Source organism: Sander lucioperca, chromosome 16 (genome assembly GCF_008315115.2).
Source record: "Sander lucioperca isolate FBNREF2018 chromosome 16, SLUC_FBN_1.2, whole genome shotgun sequence".
Lineage (NCBI taxonomy): Eukaryota > Metazoa > Chordata > Actinopteri > Perciformes > Percidae > Sander > Sander lucioperca.
The window spans coordinates 29,204,792-29,222,607 of NC_050188.1; the positions used below are offsets into that span (position 1 = coordinate 29,204,792).

Sequence of the window (17,816 nt, forward strand, 5' to 3'; positions counted from 1 at the left end):
CTGATGTGTGTTTAACTCCCTGCGAAGTAATACAGCGTCTTCATCAACGAGATCGTCGACAAAAGGAAATGCCATGTTATGAGAAAAAAAAATATGGTTAATAAACCAACACTGTTTTTTTATTCATGCCGATAACATACTTCGCTAAAATGCGCCTGATACAGACTGAATGAATGAATGAGGAAATGAAAGAGCGCTGTATCAGAGGGAGGAGACTGAGAGAAACTTGAGGTTTATTGAAGAAAACCTGACCAGACTAGGTTCACAGGCTCAGTTACCATAGTAACTGACTCTGAGGTTAAGTTACCTCTCTTTCTGAAACAGAAAACCCAGAGTTTCCCTTATCTCAGTCTGAGTCATCTGAGTTAACAAAATCAGAGTTTTCACTAAACCTGCTTTCTGAAACGGACCCCAGCTCCACGTGGAGCTTGGTGCACACAGAGGGAAGTCAAACACCATTCCTTCTAAACACACTGCCCACACAAAGATGACACAGAGCTGGATTTACATCAGAAAAAAAATATTTCCTTCATTGAACCCTTTGTAAACTTGTGTCCTGTGGGTCCTTGGTGGGTACGTGGGCCAGACTTGCACACATGTTAAAAGGTTGAGGCTTTTTTAAGGCCTCATAGGTATACGTCATCACCGTAACTGAAGATTTATGAAATTCAAGGACATTCAATCTTCTGTTAAAGTTTTTTTTTTTAACCAGGGTTGAAAATGTGATTATCATGGCTACGTCATTTTAATTTTCTTGTCAATCTTAGCAATCTTAGAGTAAAATATAATTACTTGAGCATGATGTGAATCCCTGAGCTCAATACCTCAAACTGTGATGATCCTATGTCTCAACACAGCTCTTAGACTGTCACAAGTGTTGATGGAGCTGCATGGTTATGGTACTTATTTAATGATATCTCTTTTAACAGTTAAACATTTGAATGAGCCTAAGAACTGTTACTTAACTGCTGTTCTACTGAATTACAATGAAAACATTCTTCTTTGAAAGAGAAGCAGCTTTGGTTTTACACAGAAGCTCAGTGTCACCTTCAGACGTGCTGCCACCCCCCCCCCGAACCAAAGTCCTCAGTTATTCTTCCATGCAGCACCAGCCATCTCACTCATTTGATACCCGGAGGTTCTTCACTCTCTGTTCCCACAAGTACTCTGTTTCTGAGCTTAAATCCAGCATTTGAAGCTCCACACAGCTCCCAGCAGGGACCCATCGACTCTCTTTTCTCTCAGCCTTAATGGCAATGAAAAGATAAAACATCTCGCACATTGTTATACAGGCTGTCGTGATATTATAATATCCAGTGGCAGGATAATTTCAGTGGAGCTGTGTGGAGGTTTTTGAAAATAGGCAGCTACAGAAGATTAGACGCAAAATTAGGTTAACGTTGTGAGAGTCCGCTTTTCATGAACACACCCCCCTCTCTGTCTGTTTCCTCAGGGTTTTTTCCGCCGAAGCATCCAGAAGAACATGGTGTACACGTGTCACCGGGACAAGAACTGCATTATCAACAAGGTGACGAGAAACCGATGTCAGTACTGCCGCCTGCAGAAGTGCTTCGGAGTGGGAATGTCCAAAGAGTGTGAGTTTTAGACCCAATTTACACAGCATGTAATTGAATTAAATATTGTCATGGGTTTGAAAGAAGGGGTTTACTATCCACAGGTCTCTGCTGTTTCAGAGGCTTTTCCAAACAAACAAGAATACAATTCAGGGGAATAATGATTTTTTTATTGTATTTATGAAAATGACATGAATACATTTTTTATTTGAAATAATTACCAGTTAGTCCAGCTAGCTGAACACTGAATTCTGTTGCTCAACTCGACATTAACACCAGTGGCAGAAAATCCCAAAATAATCTTGACTCTTGGCTCAAAAGTATTGTGGATTCGAAAGTGATATTAAATGATGAGATGTCATGGAGAACTCAATCCACACCCACATTTTTGATGCACACATCTGCTGTCAAAGTGAGAAGTTATTAAGAGCCATATAAGAGTGGCCGGTTGGCTCAGTGGGTAGAGCAGGCACACATATACTGAGAGGTTTATGCCTTGACGCAGAGGTCCAGGGTTCAAATCCGACCTGTGACGATTACCTGCATGTCTTCCCCCTCAAATGAAAATGTATGTGTGTTCCACTGTTATTGTGTGAATATAAGAAGTTGGTTCGTCAAGATAAACAGTAGGTGGCGCTAACTCTCCAGTCGGTGCCATTATACCATTGCAGAAGAGGAGGTAGCAATGAGATGATGTAATTAAAGTTGAATTCCTGTTGTGAGAAAGGTCACAGTCTCCCCATCGCTCCAGACAGATCTGATGTTTTTGTCTGCCGCCATTTTTCATCTCTTCAGTGGAAACATCAGTGACGTTTAACTCTCGTTTCATGTACGTCATTGACTAATTCACGAAGTCTGTTCCCATTGCACGTTGTCGCACTTTTCATTTAATCAATACGCTGACTTTTCCACCTCAGCCAAGTGTAAAAACTTTATATTAAGAGATTTTTCCGTACCCACGCACAAAATTCTCTAATCAGCAAGGCCACAAGGAATCTGTGGACGCAGAATTTTCCGCAGATTTTAAACAATTAAAATAAAACTCAGACTGTTAAAACATCTCCACCCCAGCAAAAAACAGTCCACTAATTTTAGATTTTCACTGTGGATCAACGCTGAAACTGTAAAAAAAAAAAAAAAAAAAAAAAAACTAAAACAAGCAGATTCTGTGAGGTTTTCAGGGTCTTTAAAGGAGAACTCTATTTAAACTGAGATACCTTTTTCACAGAAGACATTTTGACATATAACAGTAGGAAAAACACAGACAATAATAAAATGAATATTTTATATATTTTATATTATATGTTAGAATATAGAGGCAAAGACAGCACAAATCGTAATGCATAGTACACCGTAGGTGTGAAAAGTTATCCATTAGTATGAGTGGTACTAATCCGGTAACAACCTTACCCAGATGATCAATCATCTGAGATAGAGCTGTTCACGTGATAGTTTCTGTAACTCATATTATTCAATCTTATATATGCTTCTATACTGGCCAGTATTTCAGCTAGCGCGGTGGAGTTGCATCATTCACAAAGAGTTGTCGAACATCCACCCAGTGGGATCTGAGAAACCATGTCATGAACAGATAAAAACAGAACAGGATGCAGAAGCTCTGTATTTAGCTGTGAGTGGCTGCTGTGACTGGCTGCTGTCAATGTCCCCGCTCCACTGTCATCCACAGTTTGCATTTCACAGGTTATTGGCATCCTTTGATTGCATCAGCATTCATAGCTCAGGTCCACTTCATGCTCCATAAGCCTCAGGGGGAGGGGGGCATTCCTTTCTCTTATGCTGTTTCACACCTCAGCAGAGGAATCATAGAAAAGATGATGTCTTGATATCCTCAGGCTACCCCCCACCCACCACCCACAGGGGCCACTGAAAAGAAAGGGAACTATTCCCTCTCCTATATCCATGGATGGAGACGATTGGCCTCAGTGTCCTGCTCTGAACGTCGACAACAGAAGGACCGTGCTGACTGGAAGTTGCTTTCACTCTAGGGACCAAAGGGTTTGCAATTGTGTCCCAAATCTGTTTGCAACTATGGCAGATACCATGAGGGAGATCTATTAACTTTTTCAAGCTAAGTGCCTAAATGCAGAGCAACTCATTTTGGAGGGGTCAGCTTACTGATGCTTGGTCAGTGTCTCTCAGCGTCAGATACCGACGCAAAAATTACCCTTTAGCGTCTGTATGGAACGCACCGGGCAGAGCTGCAACTCAACCACAGCGCTGTAAGATGACATAGTATTAAGAGCGACAACGGTAGCGAGTAGTTTAAAAGACCGAAAATCTGCGCAAGGAGGTTTGTTGGGGTGGTGGATGGGTCAAACAACACAGGACTTTCCCCCAGGAAACCGGGGTTCATGTCCCGTTCTTGTCCCGTGTGTCACTGAAACGTACATTTTGTAACCCCACCCACCATCTTTTCCTAAACCTAACTGTTCCGTTCTTGTGTCACGTCAGTTAAACATACGTCCCGACCCAGAGTGTCAAAAAGTGATGCCAAGAGTCCCGACCAAGCACGTCTAAATATGACGCTAAAGGAACATTTTTGCGTCAGTAACAAACGCCAAATGCACCTGACCAAGCGTTGCTTTTTGACACAATGGGAGTAAGAATGTGTTGCATGTCCACTGCAAATGCCATAGATATCCAGCCACTACTTTTGGAAATAGCTTGTAAGTGTTGGTCAAGTGGAAATGTCCAATCTTAATGTCCATCAGGGTGTCACCAAAATCATGATGAATCCTCTGTAGGCAATGAATAGTTGTCATGGAAATCTGGTCAGTAGTTGCTAAGATATACAGTATTTACCAGAATGTTGGGCAGACTGACTGACATTCCCATCCTTGTAATGTATTCAGATGGCATGCAAAGTAAATTTTTGTTATTCAAGCAAATATGGCAGCGGTAGTTATTTCATAATGAAAGTAGGGTGTTGAGAGCATCTGCTTTTGCCTGTGAAGCACTTTGTGACTGTCTGTGATTAGTGCTATACAAATAAACTTCACTTACTTACTTACTTACTTTTGGACACTAGACTCGTGCTTTCATGTGCCACTCGAGATTACTGAACTGCTACATGAGTGAAACACAAAGGGAGCAGTGTGTGTGTGTGTGTGTGTGTGTGTGTGTGTGTGTGTGTGTGTGTGTGTGGGGTGTACGCTGAACCAGCAGGTATGTGATTAAATGCGTCATTACACAAGATGTGTCTTTGTATGTTGTCAGTGGTAAGTGATCATGAGTCTCATAAAGTCCTGAAAGTACTGATGTGATCCATTATTAATCTGGTGAATCTGTACACAACAAAAGAGTTTGTGTTTTTTTTTGTGTGTGTGTGTGTGTGTGTGTGTGTGTGTGTGTGTGTGTGTGTGTGTGTGTGTGTGTGTGTTTTGTTCAGTTCCATGGGCCCCAGATATTCTGTGTAGTCATGTGATAAGAAAAGAAAGAAATTAGTTGTTGAAAGCAAAAAAGATTGTTGTAGTAAATCTTCCGATTGCCAAATATTCAATATTTACAGTTTGATTAATTTCGTAGACAAGCATTTCATTTTGTTTAAAAGAACAGTCCAACATTTTGGAGGTGTGATTACATCCATGGGTTTAAATTGTGGGTAAACTATTTCCCTGTGCCTGGAGCCCAAAGTCGAGCAACGAAGTTGAGCATAAACAAACAAACACAGGACTTTGACCCAGTAAACCGCTGTTCATGTCCAGTTTGAAACCAAAAGTCAACGTGGACCTATTCTAACTAAACATACTCAAGTTCACTTTCTTACGTAATGTACTTAACAAACGTAACATCTATTTTTTAACCCTGACCCTTTCCTATACCCAACCCCTAACCCTAAACCACTGACCAGTGTTTCTGCCTTTGCCTTCCCATCTAACTGCTCAGTCGTCGGACGTAGTGGGGGACATCATTGAGATAACTTTTCTAACACCTAACCAAGTAGTTATATTCCCTAAACTTAACCAAGTTTTGTTGCCTAAATTGCCTAACCCTAACCCTAAACAAATAGTTTCTTTGTGTAGACCTAACCAAGTTGCTTTGTTGCCTAAACCAATACAAGTAGTTTCATTGCCTAAACCTAACCAAGTGGTTTTGTTGCCTGCACCTAACCATACACTGCATGTAGAGAAAATGACGCCAAGGGATCCTGACCAAGCGTCCATATGTAATGAGTTGGGTGTGAGAATGTGTTGGTTGTTGCTTGTGATCACCCGTATTTCTGAAATATCTGAGCAGCTTTATGATATAATGTACAGTGTAAACAGTGCTTAATTTGTAAAGTGGGAGGTCCCGGAGCACAGAGTGGGGGTGGATCCGGCGACTCAAAACGGGGGTTGGCGGTAATGGAACAAAAAAAATATTACACTGCCTACCTAGCTTCTCTGACTAAAAAACCTAAACAACGCTGTGTGTACATCAGGGCGATGTTTATTTTTATTTCAGAACATCGGTGCGAAATGTAAAAAAATAAATAAATAAAAAATACATTGCAACGATTGTTTTCACAAGCAATTATCCATCGGACTATTAAATTAACCAAAAAACACCACCGTGGTCTCCACATTCTTGATCGGCAGAAACGTTTTTTGCTTGTTTTGGATCTGACTGGCCAGCGTATTTGAAAAACTTTGTTGTCTTTTTGACATTTTTCCCCTGAGTGAAATGAGGCTATAACAGCAATCTCAACCAGCACAAGCGCTTGTCTCACTTGAAGTGCAGCGCCGCACTGTTGAAGTGCCTCCCCTCCCTCCGTCCCTCTCCCCCCTCTGTCTTACCCTGAAAATTCATCTCAAAACGCATCGAAAATGCAAACACAAGATATTTGTGGAACTTCAATGGGGAATAAAGACTAACAAGACAGATAGCAACATTGAACACTACACAAACAGTATTTTTTTTTTTTCATTTAGGCGATTAATTTTTCATAGTGACACAGGAGGTGCAATAAAAAAGGTTCCGGATCCAACGTCGGAGGTGCTGGAACATGTTCCGCCGTGTTCCGGCTCAAATTAAGCCCTGAGTGTAAAGGACTGACACAACTGGAAGAAAATGAGAGACTTTCTTCTACAGCACTCTGACAAACATCAAATTCAATTCAATTTTTGATAGTGTCAAATCATAACAGAAGTTATCTCAGGACACTTTGCAGATTAGGAGTAGGTTTAGACCACAATCTATAATTTACAGAGACCCAATAATTCCCCCAATCCACTGCTATTGACAGAGAAGCGGTCATAAGATCAGTTATCCTGCACAGCTCCAGGATCAGCTGGTCAATTATTAAAACTATTGCTGTGTTTTTTATTATTTTAGTCTCATCTGTGTGGAAAAAGCTTCTGAACCAGCAGTGAGACAATCTAATCTTATCACTTCTAAATTGCATATGTGCCTCTTTCATTCCCTTCCTGCTCCAAGGTCATATTTTCACAATGCAGGTTTCCCATCTGACAACCCCCCTCTCCCCTCCACCCCCTTGTCCCATCAGAACCATTAGCTTAAACTCAACGCTCTGGTGGCAGCGAAGAATTATCATGGTTGCTCGACACCCACCTGGTTAGTGTTAGGGATCTGCCATGTTAAGTGCTGTGGCAAGCGGCCCGGGTTGCATCACGTGGGCTCCAGATAGATAGTGTTTATTTAGCACTGCATCTGTTTGCTCAAAGAGACACTGTGCAGGGCTTGGCAGCACCCAGATGGCTGGCCGGCGGCTTCGCAAAACGGCCGCCATCCACACCTGCTGCCGTCGAGCCATACAGCATCCCAATAACGCTGCAGAACAGAGAAAGAAATCGGCATGCTGCACCAGGGGGCTAGAGGCAGCTAAGAAAACAGAAATAAAGAGGAGGACAAAAGACAGTGGGTGAGACATTGCTCATTGACTAACATGTGACAGTAGGCATCGCTGTGGAGAGTGTATTTAACAGCGTGTCTGAACTCCACTCAATGACCCTTTATCCCTTGGTCTAACACTCTGGAGAGCACTTCAGAGACACTCAGCACTCGCTTATTCACAGCGCTCCCTCAAAGCCTGACAAAGTGTAGAATTATAGAATTATAAAGCAGCATGTATGTGCGATAGGAAAATCTGATTTCCAGGACTTCAAGTTCATATTCTCATTATTGAGTCAAAGCAAAAGACCTGATTGGCAAAAATAGGTGTGGATTGTAAAACTCTCAAAGTTATAAATATTGTGGAATATTTTGAATTCAAAGTAGCGCTGGAACAATTAGTCTATTAGTTGATCAACATAAAAATATTCAGCTGCACTGATCGATATTTTGGTATTACTGTATCAATGGTCCAAATGAATGTATAATGTGAAAGGTGTTGCTCGTAGTGATGAACCTACAGAGAATTATCAACACTTCTGTAGTCCCGTTCTGCTACCCAGAGCCTTTTAGCGTCTTTGTTTTGGTTTTGCAAATTTACTGTTTTGGTAAACTGTTCTGGTCTCAAAGTCCTCACCATCTTTATTTCCAGCAGCAGCTGCTTTCAGTTAAAAAGCCCCCTGGTAAACCCACATAAATTGACAGATTAATATGTAATTTTTGCAACCCTTAATTCAAAGAGAAGTCTCTTAGCCATGCACAAGTCAGGGGAGTAATAATCTCACATTGCCAGACCTATCTCCAGAGCGCTGTGGAAGAAGGTCTGGCTACACCATACATTTTGGGATAGGAAAATGAAAGACTCTGGGTTGTTTGCATTTCTTTAAACTAGGGCTGTCAAACGAACAATCTTCTTGATCCCCACCAGTCTAGGCTTCAAGGCTGGCCACTCAACAGAAACTGCCCTCCTTGCTGTCACTGAGCAGCTTCACATCGCTAGAACAACCTCTCTCTCTTTCATCATCATCCTTCTGGATCTTTCTGCTGCCTTTGACACAGTGAACCACCAGATCCTCATTTCGACACTCCGGAATCTGGATGTCTCAGGCTCTGCGCTCTCATTGTTCACATCTTACCTGGCAGACCGAACCTACCGGATAACTTGGAGAGGATCTACCACAGAACCTTGCCCACTCAAAACTGGGGTTCCTCAGGGATCAGTCCTGGGTCCCCTCCTCTTTTCTCTGTACACCAACTCTCTTGGGTCTGTCACTCAGTCGCACGGCTTTTCTCACATCACAGCTACGCAGATGACACCCAACTAATTCTCTCCTTTCCTGAGTCTGAAACTCAAGTAGCAGCACGTATCTGTCTGACTGATATTTCTTCTTGGATGTCTACACACCATCTGAAACTCAACCTTGACAAGACTGAGCTCCTTTTCCTTCCAGGGAAGGGCTCTCCTACCCAAGACCTGACTATAACAATTGATAACTCTGTGGTAGTCCCCACCCAGACTGCTAGAAACCTGGGTGTGACACTTGACGACCAACTCTCCTTCACTGCTAACATTGCTGCAACCACCCGATCGTGTAGATACATGCTGCATAACATCAGAAGGATACATCCCCTTCTAACGCAGAAGGCGGCTCAGGTTCTGGTTCAGGCTCCAGTCATCTCACGTCTTGATTACTGCAACTCCCTCCTGATTGGCCTGCCTGCATGTGCCATCCGACCCCTGCAGCTCATTCAGCTTGGCTTGTCTTCAACCTCCCCAAGTTCTCTCACACTACACTGCTCCTCCGCCTACACATCTTCCGCCGAAGGCTAAAAACACATCTCTTCCGACTACACCTTGGATAAAAAAAAAAAATCTTGAACCTGCACTTTCATATGTCTCTTTGTAGCTTTGCTTATTTAAAGCAATTGTACTTGCACTTACTACTTGTTGTCTGGAGTTTGAACCTTCACAGTTAAAGCACTTAATTGTGAGTCGCTTTGGATAAAAGCGTCAGCTAAATCAGAATCAGAATCAGAAAGGGCTTTATTGCCAAGTACGTTGCACATACGAGGACTTTGTCATGGTGTTGTTGGAGCATGTCACACATACAAATATAAGAAGGATAAAAAGAATATAAACAATATAAGTATAAACATATACACACAGTATGTATTAATAACGATAAAATTAAATTAAATAAATAGTAAAATAAGTTAAACAGTAGTAAAAAGGAACGCTACAGCAGAGTAGGTACAGAGTAGGTACAGTAGGTACAGAGTATTTACAGTGGGGTGTGGAGAGAGTCAGGGTGGATTCCGGGCCTTGTTAATAAGGCTAGTGGCGGAGTGGAAAAAACTGTTTATGTGGCATGAGGTTTTGGTCCTGATGGACCTCAGCCTCCTGCCAGAGGGGAGTGTCTCAAAGAGCTTGTGTCCGGGGTGGGAGGGGTCAGCCACAATCTTTCCAGCACGCTTCAGAGTCCTGGTGGCGTATAGGTCCTGGAGCGGCGGCAGATTGCAGCCAATCACCTTCTCAGCTGACCGAATGACACGCTGCAGCCTGCCCTTGTCCTTGGCAGTGGCAGCAGCGTACCAGATGGTGATGGAGGATGTGAGGATGGACTCAATGATGGCTGTGTAGAAGTGCACCATCATTGTCTTTGGCAGGTTGAATTTCTTCAGCTGCCGCAGGAAGTACATCCTCTGTTGTGCTTTCTTCACGAGGGAGCTGATATTCAGCTCCCACTTGAGGTCCTGGGAGATGGTAGTTCCCAGGAAGCGGAAAGACTCCACAATGTCAATTGTGGAGCCACAGAGGGTGATGGGGGCAGGTGAGGCTGGGTTCTTTCTGAAGTCCACAACCATCTCCACTGTCTTTAGAGCGTTGAGCTCTAGGTTGTTTTGCTTGCACCAGGTCACCAGGTGGTCAGCCTCCCACCTGTAGGCGGACTCGTCTCCATCAGAGATGAGTCCGATGAGGGAGGTGTCGTCCGCAAACTTCAGAAGCTTGACGGACTGGTGACTGGAGGTGCAGCTGTTGGTGTACAGGGAGAAGAGCAGAGGAGAAAGGACACAGCCCTGGGGGGATCCGGTGCTGATGGTCTGTGAGTCGGAGACGTGTTTCCCCAGCTTCACATGCTGCATCCTGTCAGACAGGAAGTCAGTGATCCACCTGCAGGTGGAGTCAGGCACACCAAGCTGGGATAGTTTCTCCTGAAGCAGAGCCGGGATGATGGTGTTGAAGGCAGAGCTGAAGTCCACAAACAGGATCCTGGCGTAGGTTCCTGCAGAGTCCAGGTGCCGGAGGATGTAGTGGAGGGCCAAATTGACTGCATCGTCTACAGACCTATTGGCTCTGTAGGCAATGAGCAGGGGGTCCAGGAGGGGGTCGGTGATGGCTTTGAGGTGTGAAAGCACAAGGCGCTCAAAGGACTTCATAACCACAGAGGTCAGGGCGACGGGTCTGAAGTCATTAAGTCCTGTGGTCCTTGGCTTCTTGGGGACAGGACAATGACATGTAATGTAATGTAATATACTAGTTGACACAGCAGGGGTACCAGCACAGAGGGGGAAACGCAGGGTTGTCCTGCAAAAATGTTAAACGTGTGCAGTGTTTTGGCATCTGTTAGGGAGTCAACCTCTTAAATAAATATAATACTCAAACTGGTCTTCCTGGATCATATTTCATCATATCACTGGTACCTGAAACAACACGCCCCCCACTAATGCAGCCCCTTCCCCTTTTTTTAATGCAAGGCCCAAGAAGTCAGAATTTTACACCAAAAAAAGAGTTCAAGGGGCCAAACAGACACGTATAGACCAGCAAAGACAAAAAGCGCTAATGCTTTTCATGTGGAAGTCAGGAGTAGTGATCGCAGGCACTTCATAATGATGAGAGTCCCTGCACTGGATGGGTTCCCCCCTGCCCTTTTTGTGGGTATTAAAAAGCCATATATTTTCATGGCCTCTTGTCCGATGCATCATTTGGATGTATCTGCTCATGCTCACAGTAATTTGCTCAGAGTGCAGTGGTAATTGATTGCCCTGAGTGGGTGGGGGGTGGGGGTGCATTGCCACATCGCTGTCTTCCTAAATCACATCTCGTGGCTCGCCTGCCTCTGTGTGGACCCCAACCCCCTCGCCAGACAGTTTGTCACCAACACTATGACAAATGACATCCACAGACACACGTGAACAGATTGTGTTCCATCCCCCTTCCCATACCATTATTCTGTACAATCCCCCCTTCCAATGGGCAAAGTGTTTTTGTGTCTGTAGAGAGAAGCTCATGGTTTTGCCCTCACCTCACCACCGTGACTGTCTGTCCTCTGCTGCTGAAGTCACTAACCCTACTAACAGCAGCATTTTGTACAGAATTAGCCAGAGCTTCGGGAGATCAGGATTTACAGCTGGTGTTTTAATGCCATTTTGCTGTGCCATTTGGGCCATGACAGTAAGAAAATCCTCCATCACTCACCTTGGAGAGATGTATTAGTTAGGTTGGATGCTCGGGTTATGCTCAAAAAGAACTAATTCACACATTGTGTTGTCCGTACTGCCCCACAAAAATGGCGGAGTGAAAAGCTGATCATCATTGAGAGTAGGGAGACACAATATCGTTTAAATTTGGGAATAACGGCGCACATTTTCAGCAGCTTCTTCTGGAAGACATTCATGATGTTGCACTCGATTGTTCACATGAAAAGTGACAGAAATAGTTGTATGAAGAATGAAAAAGAGAGCTACAGAGAGTAGTTCAAACTCTGCCAACTTTCTCACCTTCACATAAATGGCCAATGAAGAGGGCGTGAATTTGGAGTTTCTAAAGCCTTCAACAAGCACTGCTGATAAAGTACACTGGTAGCTTAAATGTCAGTATGAAAGCCAGATTGCCAGTATTTATGGAGATTTCTCAGTGAAGTCAAAACTCAGATGCATACTGAAAACTGTGCACAAGGCAAAAACAGATGTGTCACACACACAGTGTGTCTATTTGAGAGTACTTTGAGATAAACTTTGTGTCACATGAAGCAGAGCGTTGCATTTTTTGACACACATCAGTTGATGTCCTCAGCACACATTTGACATGTCAAACAGACAGAAGAGGTGGACAGCAGCAGTGTTGTAGTAGCCTACTCGAGATTGGTCTTGGTCTCAAGACCGGTCTTAAGACCTCTTTTTGAAGGATTCGGTCTCGTCTCGGAATCGACCGCATTTTTACTCAGTCTTGTCTCGGATAAAGACCGTTCAAGACCACAACTGCAGAAATTTGGCTGAATTGCCTGTGCATTGTCTGATTTATGCCTATGTGTTAAAACTTGCAAATGCAACCAATAACTTGACTCATTTCTAATTTGAAATTTGTTACCTTTAACCCCCCTCTCCCTGCCCTCTTTACACGCACTCCCAAGAAAGTGAATGCGGGAGACAGGAGAAGTTTTAGCTTTCTAACACAAATCTGGTCTTGGTCTTGTCTCGGTCTCAACCCCTCAAAGTATTGGTCTTATCTCAGTCTCGATACACTCTGGTCTTGGGGATGACTTGGTTTCGGTTTAGGTGGCCTTGACTACAACACTGCACAGTGCAACAGTAAGAAAATTTGGAACAATGTGATAAAACTTTTTTCCTATGACACTGTTCCACACTGGGAAACAGGACAGTGTCCCAATGCATTGGTGTAGGTCAAACAGTGATGATGCACATCAATAAAGACAGCGGGTGCTTGTGATTTGCTGTGTGTTGACATTAAGACTTACTTTATAATAAAACAGACCAATTCACTCCATCTTATCCTTAAAGATCATGACCATTAAGATATTTTACTACACATTATTGAAGTAGTTTATCCTGAGCCTATTGTATGTCCATTTTAAATTATATTTTTTATCATTAACAAAAAAAATTAACCTATTTGTTTTTTAATTTGTGGTATACACCACATCGTCCTGAGTATGGTTTGACTGATATAAATATAAAAATGTATATTTGTATTGTATGGCCTCTGCATGACCTCTGTAAATACAATAACAGCCATATCCAACCTTACACAAAAATCTCATGTGAAATCAACAATTTTACATGTAAATGAAATATGTATGTGAAACAGCATTTAATAGGTGAGTTTGTACAGTAAGCATATGTGTTTTTTTGACATGTGATATATCAAATTTCACATTTAGAAACATCCTTTTCACATATGCTGTTTTTTAAGGACAGTATTTTTATGCCTATTTTGCCTCATTATCTAATTTAATCAATTCCATCCCCAATTTAAACATTTATTAGATTTCTTTTATTTTCCATGACCATTTCTTGTTTTGATTCCCATATCTGGTATAATAATAGGCCAACATATGGACCATACAGTACTTGTTTTGTCTGTGTGCACTTAAGAGATGTGTGGTAGGTTTCTATTCCTCATTCTGAATCACTACTTCACTATCTGCTTTATCTGCTGCTGCTGCTGCTGCTGCTGCTGTGTTTTGATTGAAGGAGGCCCAAAGCTCTCTATCCTCTCAGTCCAACTCCTCCCACTGCCCCACACTGAAACTATAAACCCTAAATACCCTAAAGGATCAATTCTTCCATCACTGGTTTCATTTGACATCTTTGAAGATTAATACAACCAGATATGTAGCAAGACATACCAGTAAAAACTGATAGTAACACTCCAGTCTGTGCCCACGATCTCTCTCGTCTTTGTTTAGTTAATTTCAGTCGTAGTTGCCTTTCATCTGAATACCATTTTAAGCCCTATTCGCACGGGACCTCTAGTAATTTGTAATAATTGCGGTGATTGTCTCTGATCTTAATCCCGTGCAAATCTGCAGTGTCTGTAATTTGTCAAGTCAAAATTCCACCACAAATTACCTACCATATTTCGCCAAACACAGAGCTTGTGTGATAATATAAGTCCCGTGTTAATCGGCATCTCTGTGATTCAGGGTTGTATTGGCTGCATTGGCAATTATAAATTAAAAGTTTTGACAGAGCCCTATCATCATATCAGGTGGATAACGTCAGTAAATTAGAGTAAAATATAAACTATCCCATGTGAATGCACCGCACGAAAAACAGACGTGGGGGTAATTTCTAATTCACATGAGGTCCCCTGGTAATACTAGTCTTTTCTAATTAAGTAATTAATATTGTCACTGTTAAGGTTCGCTTTACTCACTGTATATAAGCACAGTTGATGTAGTAGAAAGTCTCGTACATATACATACCCCCATATAATGGACATATAGGTCACGGATGTAGGTCAGAATGTATGGACCGATTAACGTTGGCACATTACTGCTGCCTCTCAGCAGTGACAGTAATCTGCACAAGGCCATAGCAGACCAAAACAGTCAGCATAATTCTCTGAAACTGAAAATTATTTTGACTCCTCTTTCATTTTGATATTGTGAGACGTCCGATAATGTGGAGACAGAGCATGAGATGTGAGATGTGGGTGTAATATGTCTTAATATATCAAAGTTAAACAGAAATACAGCATATGGACTCCCTGGTTGTGAGTGATTTGGCTCGCAGTATATGTGCATTTGAAAGAACTGACATATTCCCAGCTGTATGGATGATACTTGGTAATCTTTACTGAATACTGTTGAATTTTGTTGAATTCTCAATTGAATCAGGAGAGATTAGTTCAAGGATATAAAGCGTTCTTGGCAAAACAGATTAGATATTTGATGGATGACTCCATCCGGGGTTAATGCCTGATTATGGAGAAAAGCACTATAATCGGTCAATATCATAATCGCTCTGACCATCAACACTAAGGTGACCAGATTTCTGACACAAAATCCGGGGACATTTTCAGCTCAGAAGCGTAAATACCTCCAAAACAGTTAGCGTTTTTATCTTTGTAAACTTAAAACATGGACACTGCCCCAGGGGCCACTAGACCTAGAGCTGCACTGGGGCACAAGCCCCCCTAGGGGGGTCCATGGGCATGCTCCCCTGTAAGAAAATGTTGTCTATTTTAACGTTTAAATGCATCAATCTGGTGCACTTTCAAAAGAAATTCAGACAACCAGAAGGACCAGAAAGACATGCCTCTTTGTAATTGTGACATATATAAAAAAAAAAAAAAAGTATGGCAAAAAATTCCCCAAAATTATGAATATGCTTAATTTTTTAAAGTGCTGTAGTACAACTAGCAGGAGAGAAGTTATAATTGAGGTAAGTTTGGAGACACTACTTTATTTAATCATTAAATTAATAAATATTGTTGTTGTATCTCTTTTCGGTGTTGTAGTTTGTAGACTAAGCACTGGTCTTACTGCTGTCTCACCGCCGGCTGCTCGTAGAGACGAATGTTATTTCTCAAGGTTGGACGACGGCTCGTTTTGATGAAAATTAGTTTGTAGCTCGTTGTTTACCTTACTACGGTAGGAAAGATGCGTCGTTTGTGATTTAACAACATTTCGCTGTAGAGTAATTGATCCCGGAAGTTCGAATCTGTGAATATCTTTCTAACTTTACCGAAGTTGAGCTCTGAGCAGGGCTTGCTCTGGCTGTCTTGAGCCTGCACGTGTAGGGTGCGCGACTATGAGTTTGGTCCATGTTTTCTTTCTTTCATTCTAATTTCAGGTCTGTCAGTCACAGTGAAAACCGGGGACATTTCCCGGGACAGCTCCAGCCGGGGACAGGTCACTGAAACCGGGGACATCTGGTCACCCTAATCAACACTAAATCTAGTCTTGATGGTGGTGGAGGGAAAGGTAGCAGTTGTATGTTAGCATTAGCAAAAGGAGCTGTAGGCCAACATTTTAAACATTCTAAACCCAGAGTCGGATTAGAATATGAGTTTAATCTCTTTGCGTCCAGTTCAGCGATAGATCCAGGATGTGTTTAGCCTAGCATAGCACAAAGACTGAAAAACAGTTGGCCTAGCTCTGTCAAAAAGTGAAAAACAAAGTGTTAACATTCCAATGTAATGTTGTTATAGTATAATTCACTGTCAGTGGTCAAAAAGCTGTGATCACACACTCTATGGAGATTTGTCAATTTATCCCTAAACTCACATTAGTTTAAGTCTGAGTATATAGATTGCGTTAAGCTAAAAATATGAGACACATGAGGATGGTATAGACTGGATTTAACTCTCATTATGGCCATGATGTTGAAAAGCCAAACTGAATTATTGTTATCATATCACAAATAACTTAAATCTGAATTAATTTGATTGTTTTAGCCACTTGAACTATTGAAACAAGCCATTAACACAACTCTCATGTGTTAATGGCTCACGACTTATTATTACCTTGTAAAGTGTTAGCAAACAGTTGCCTATTTACAATCATCCAGCAGGCACGGATCAGGCTGGCCCGGCCCTACATGAACCTGCATAGTTTGTTTCTAAGTCCAACCCAAGCCCGAACCATGGCAGCAGTTTTGGGCCCAAGCTCGATTAAAAACCCAAATTCCAACTGCTTTTTTATTCATTCAGTAAGTTGAATAGATATCCAGAAGATGGCGGTCACACACAGTGGTACACAGCCCATACATTTTTCATGGCAGTGCACCATGGATGTATAGTAGAACCTGGATACTGGGTTTGAGGTGGAGCTCCGTTCATTCCTATGAGAGTTGCTCAGTGGCGCATGAAGCCAAAAAAGTTAAACTTCCTCGTATAAAATTACCCGATGATCGGCGCTGTTTGCGCACTGTGCAGCCCATAGAGCAGGGCCACTAGAGATCCCCGCTGGCCGAGCCAGCTACTTCCGGTTTAGCGCTCTGCTAACTTGAATGTGGATTAAATGATTTAATTACGTAGCTCTTCTAGACTTTTCAAATGTTATCGGACCCAATGGATCAATTTCTGATAGTGAAACAAGTCATTTCGCGGTTGTTGTTTTTGGGGAAACGTTTTTTTGGGCCCCATGGCATCAGTGACGTACATAGAAGTTGTAATTACACTGGCCGCTATGTCAAATTAACTTTAAAACCTGGCGCACTTCAGGCATGACCCTCCCCTATTTTCCTCCGCTGGTCCATTCCATAAATATCGAACGGTCCCTAAAGGGAACTTTCCTCGACAAAATTCCTCCATTCGGAACACCCTGCAACGTCACCAACGCAGATATAACTTTCTCCATGTGTTACCCTGGTAACATAAACACTCTGGATATGTTGCTGCTACCGTAGAAATTTTCCACACTACTGATACCATTACAAAATGGATTCTAGTGAAATGTATGTAACTTGGGAATAAATGTGATTTGATTAATTTACAAGATGTATGGTATCATTGCATCGAGGCACAATGACTTCTGTGTAATCTTGCTTCCGGCGAAGTGGTGAACCGTTGTTCAGTTCTTCCCTACACAGTTCACTTTATTGACCTGAGCATGTTTGTTCCCTACAGTTTGGAATCTTAATTAA

General features: G+C 42.3%; 1 protein-coding gene across 1 annotated transcript in view; it reads left to right on the forward strand.

The window, feature by feature from the left end:
• Nucleotides 1-17,816, forward strand: part of LOC116035734 (retinoic acid receptor beta) — a 125,746-nt gene that overhangs the window by 50,520 nt on the left and 57,410 nt on the right. The window contains exon 3 of the mRNA XM_031279032.2: nucleotides 1,454-1,595. Within this exon, the coding sequence (XP_031134892.1) occupies nucleotides 1,454-1,595 (142 nt within the window). The remainder of the gene's footprint in view (nucleotides 1-1,453; nucleotides 1,596-17,816) is intronic.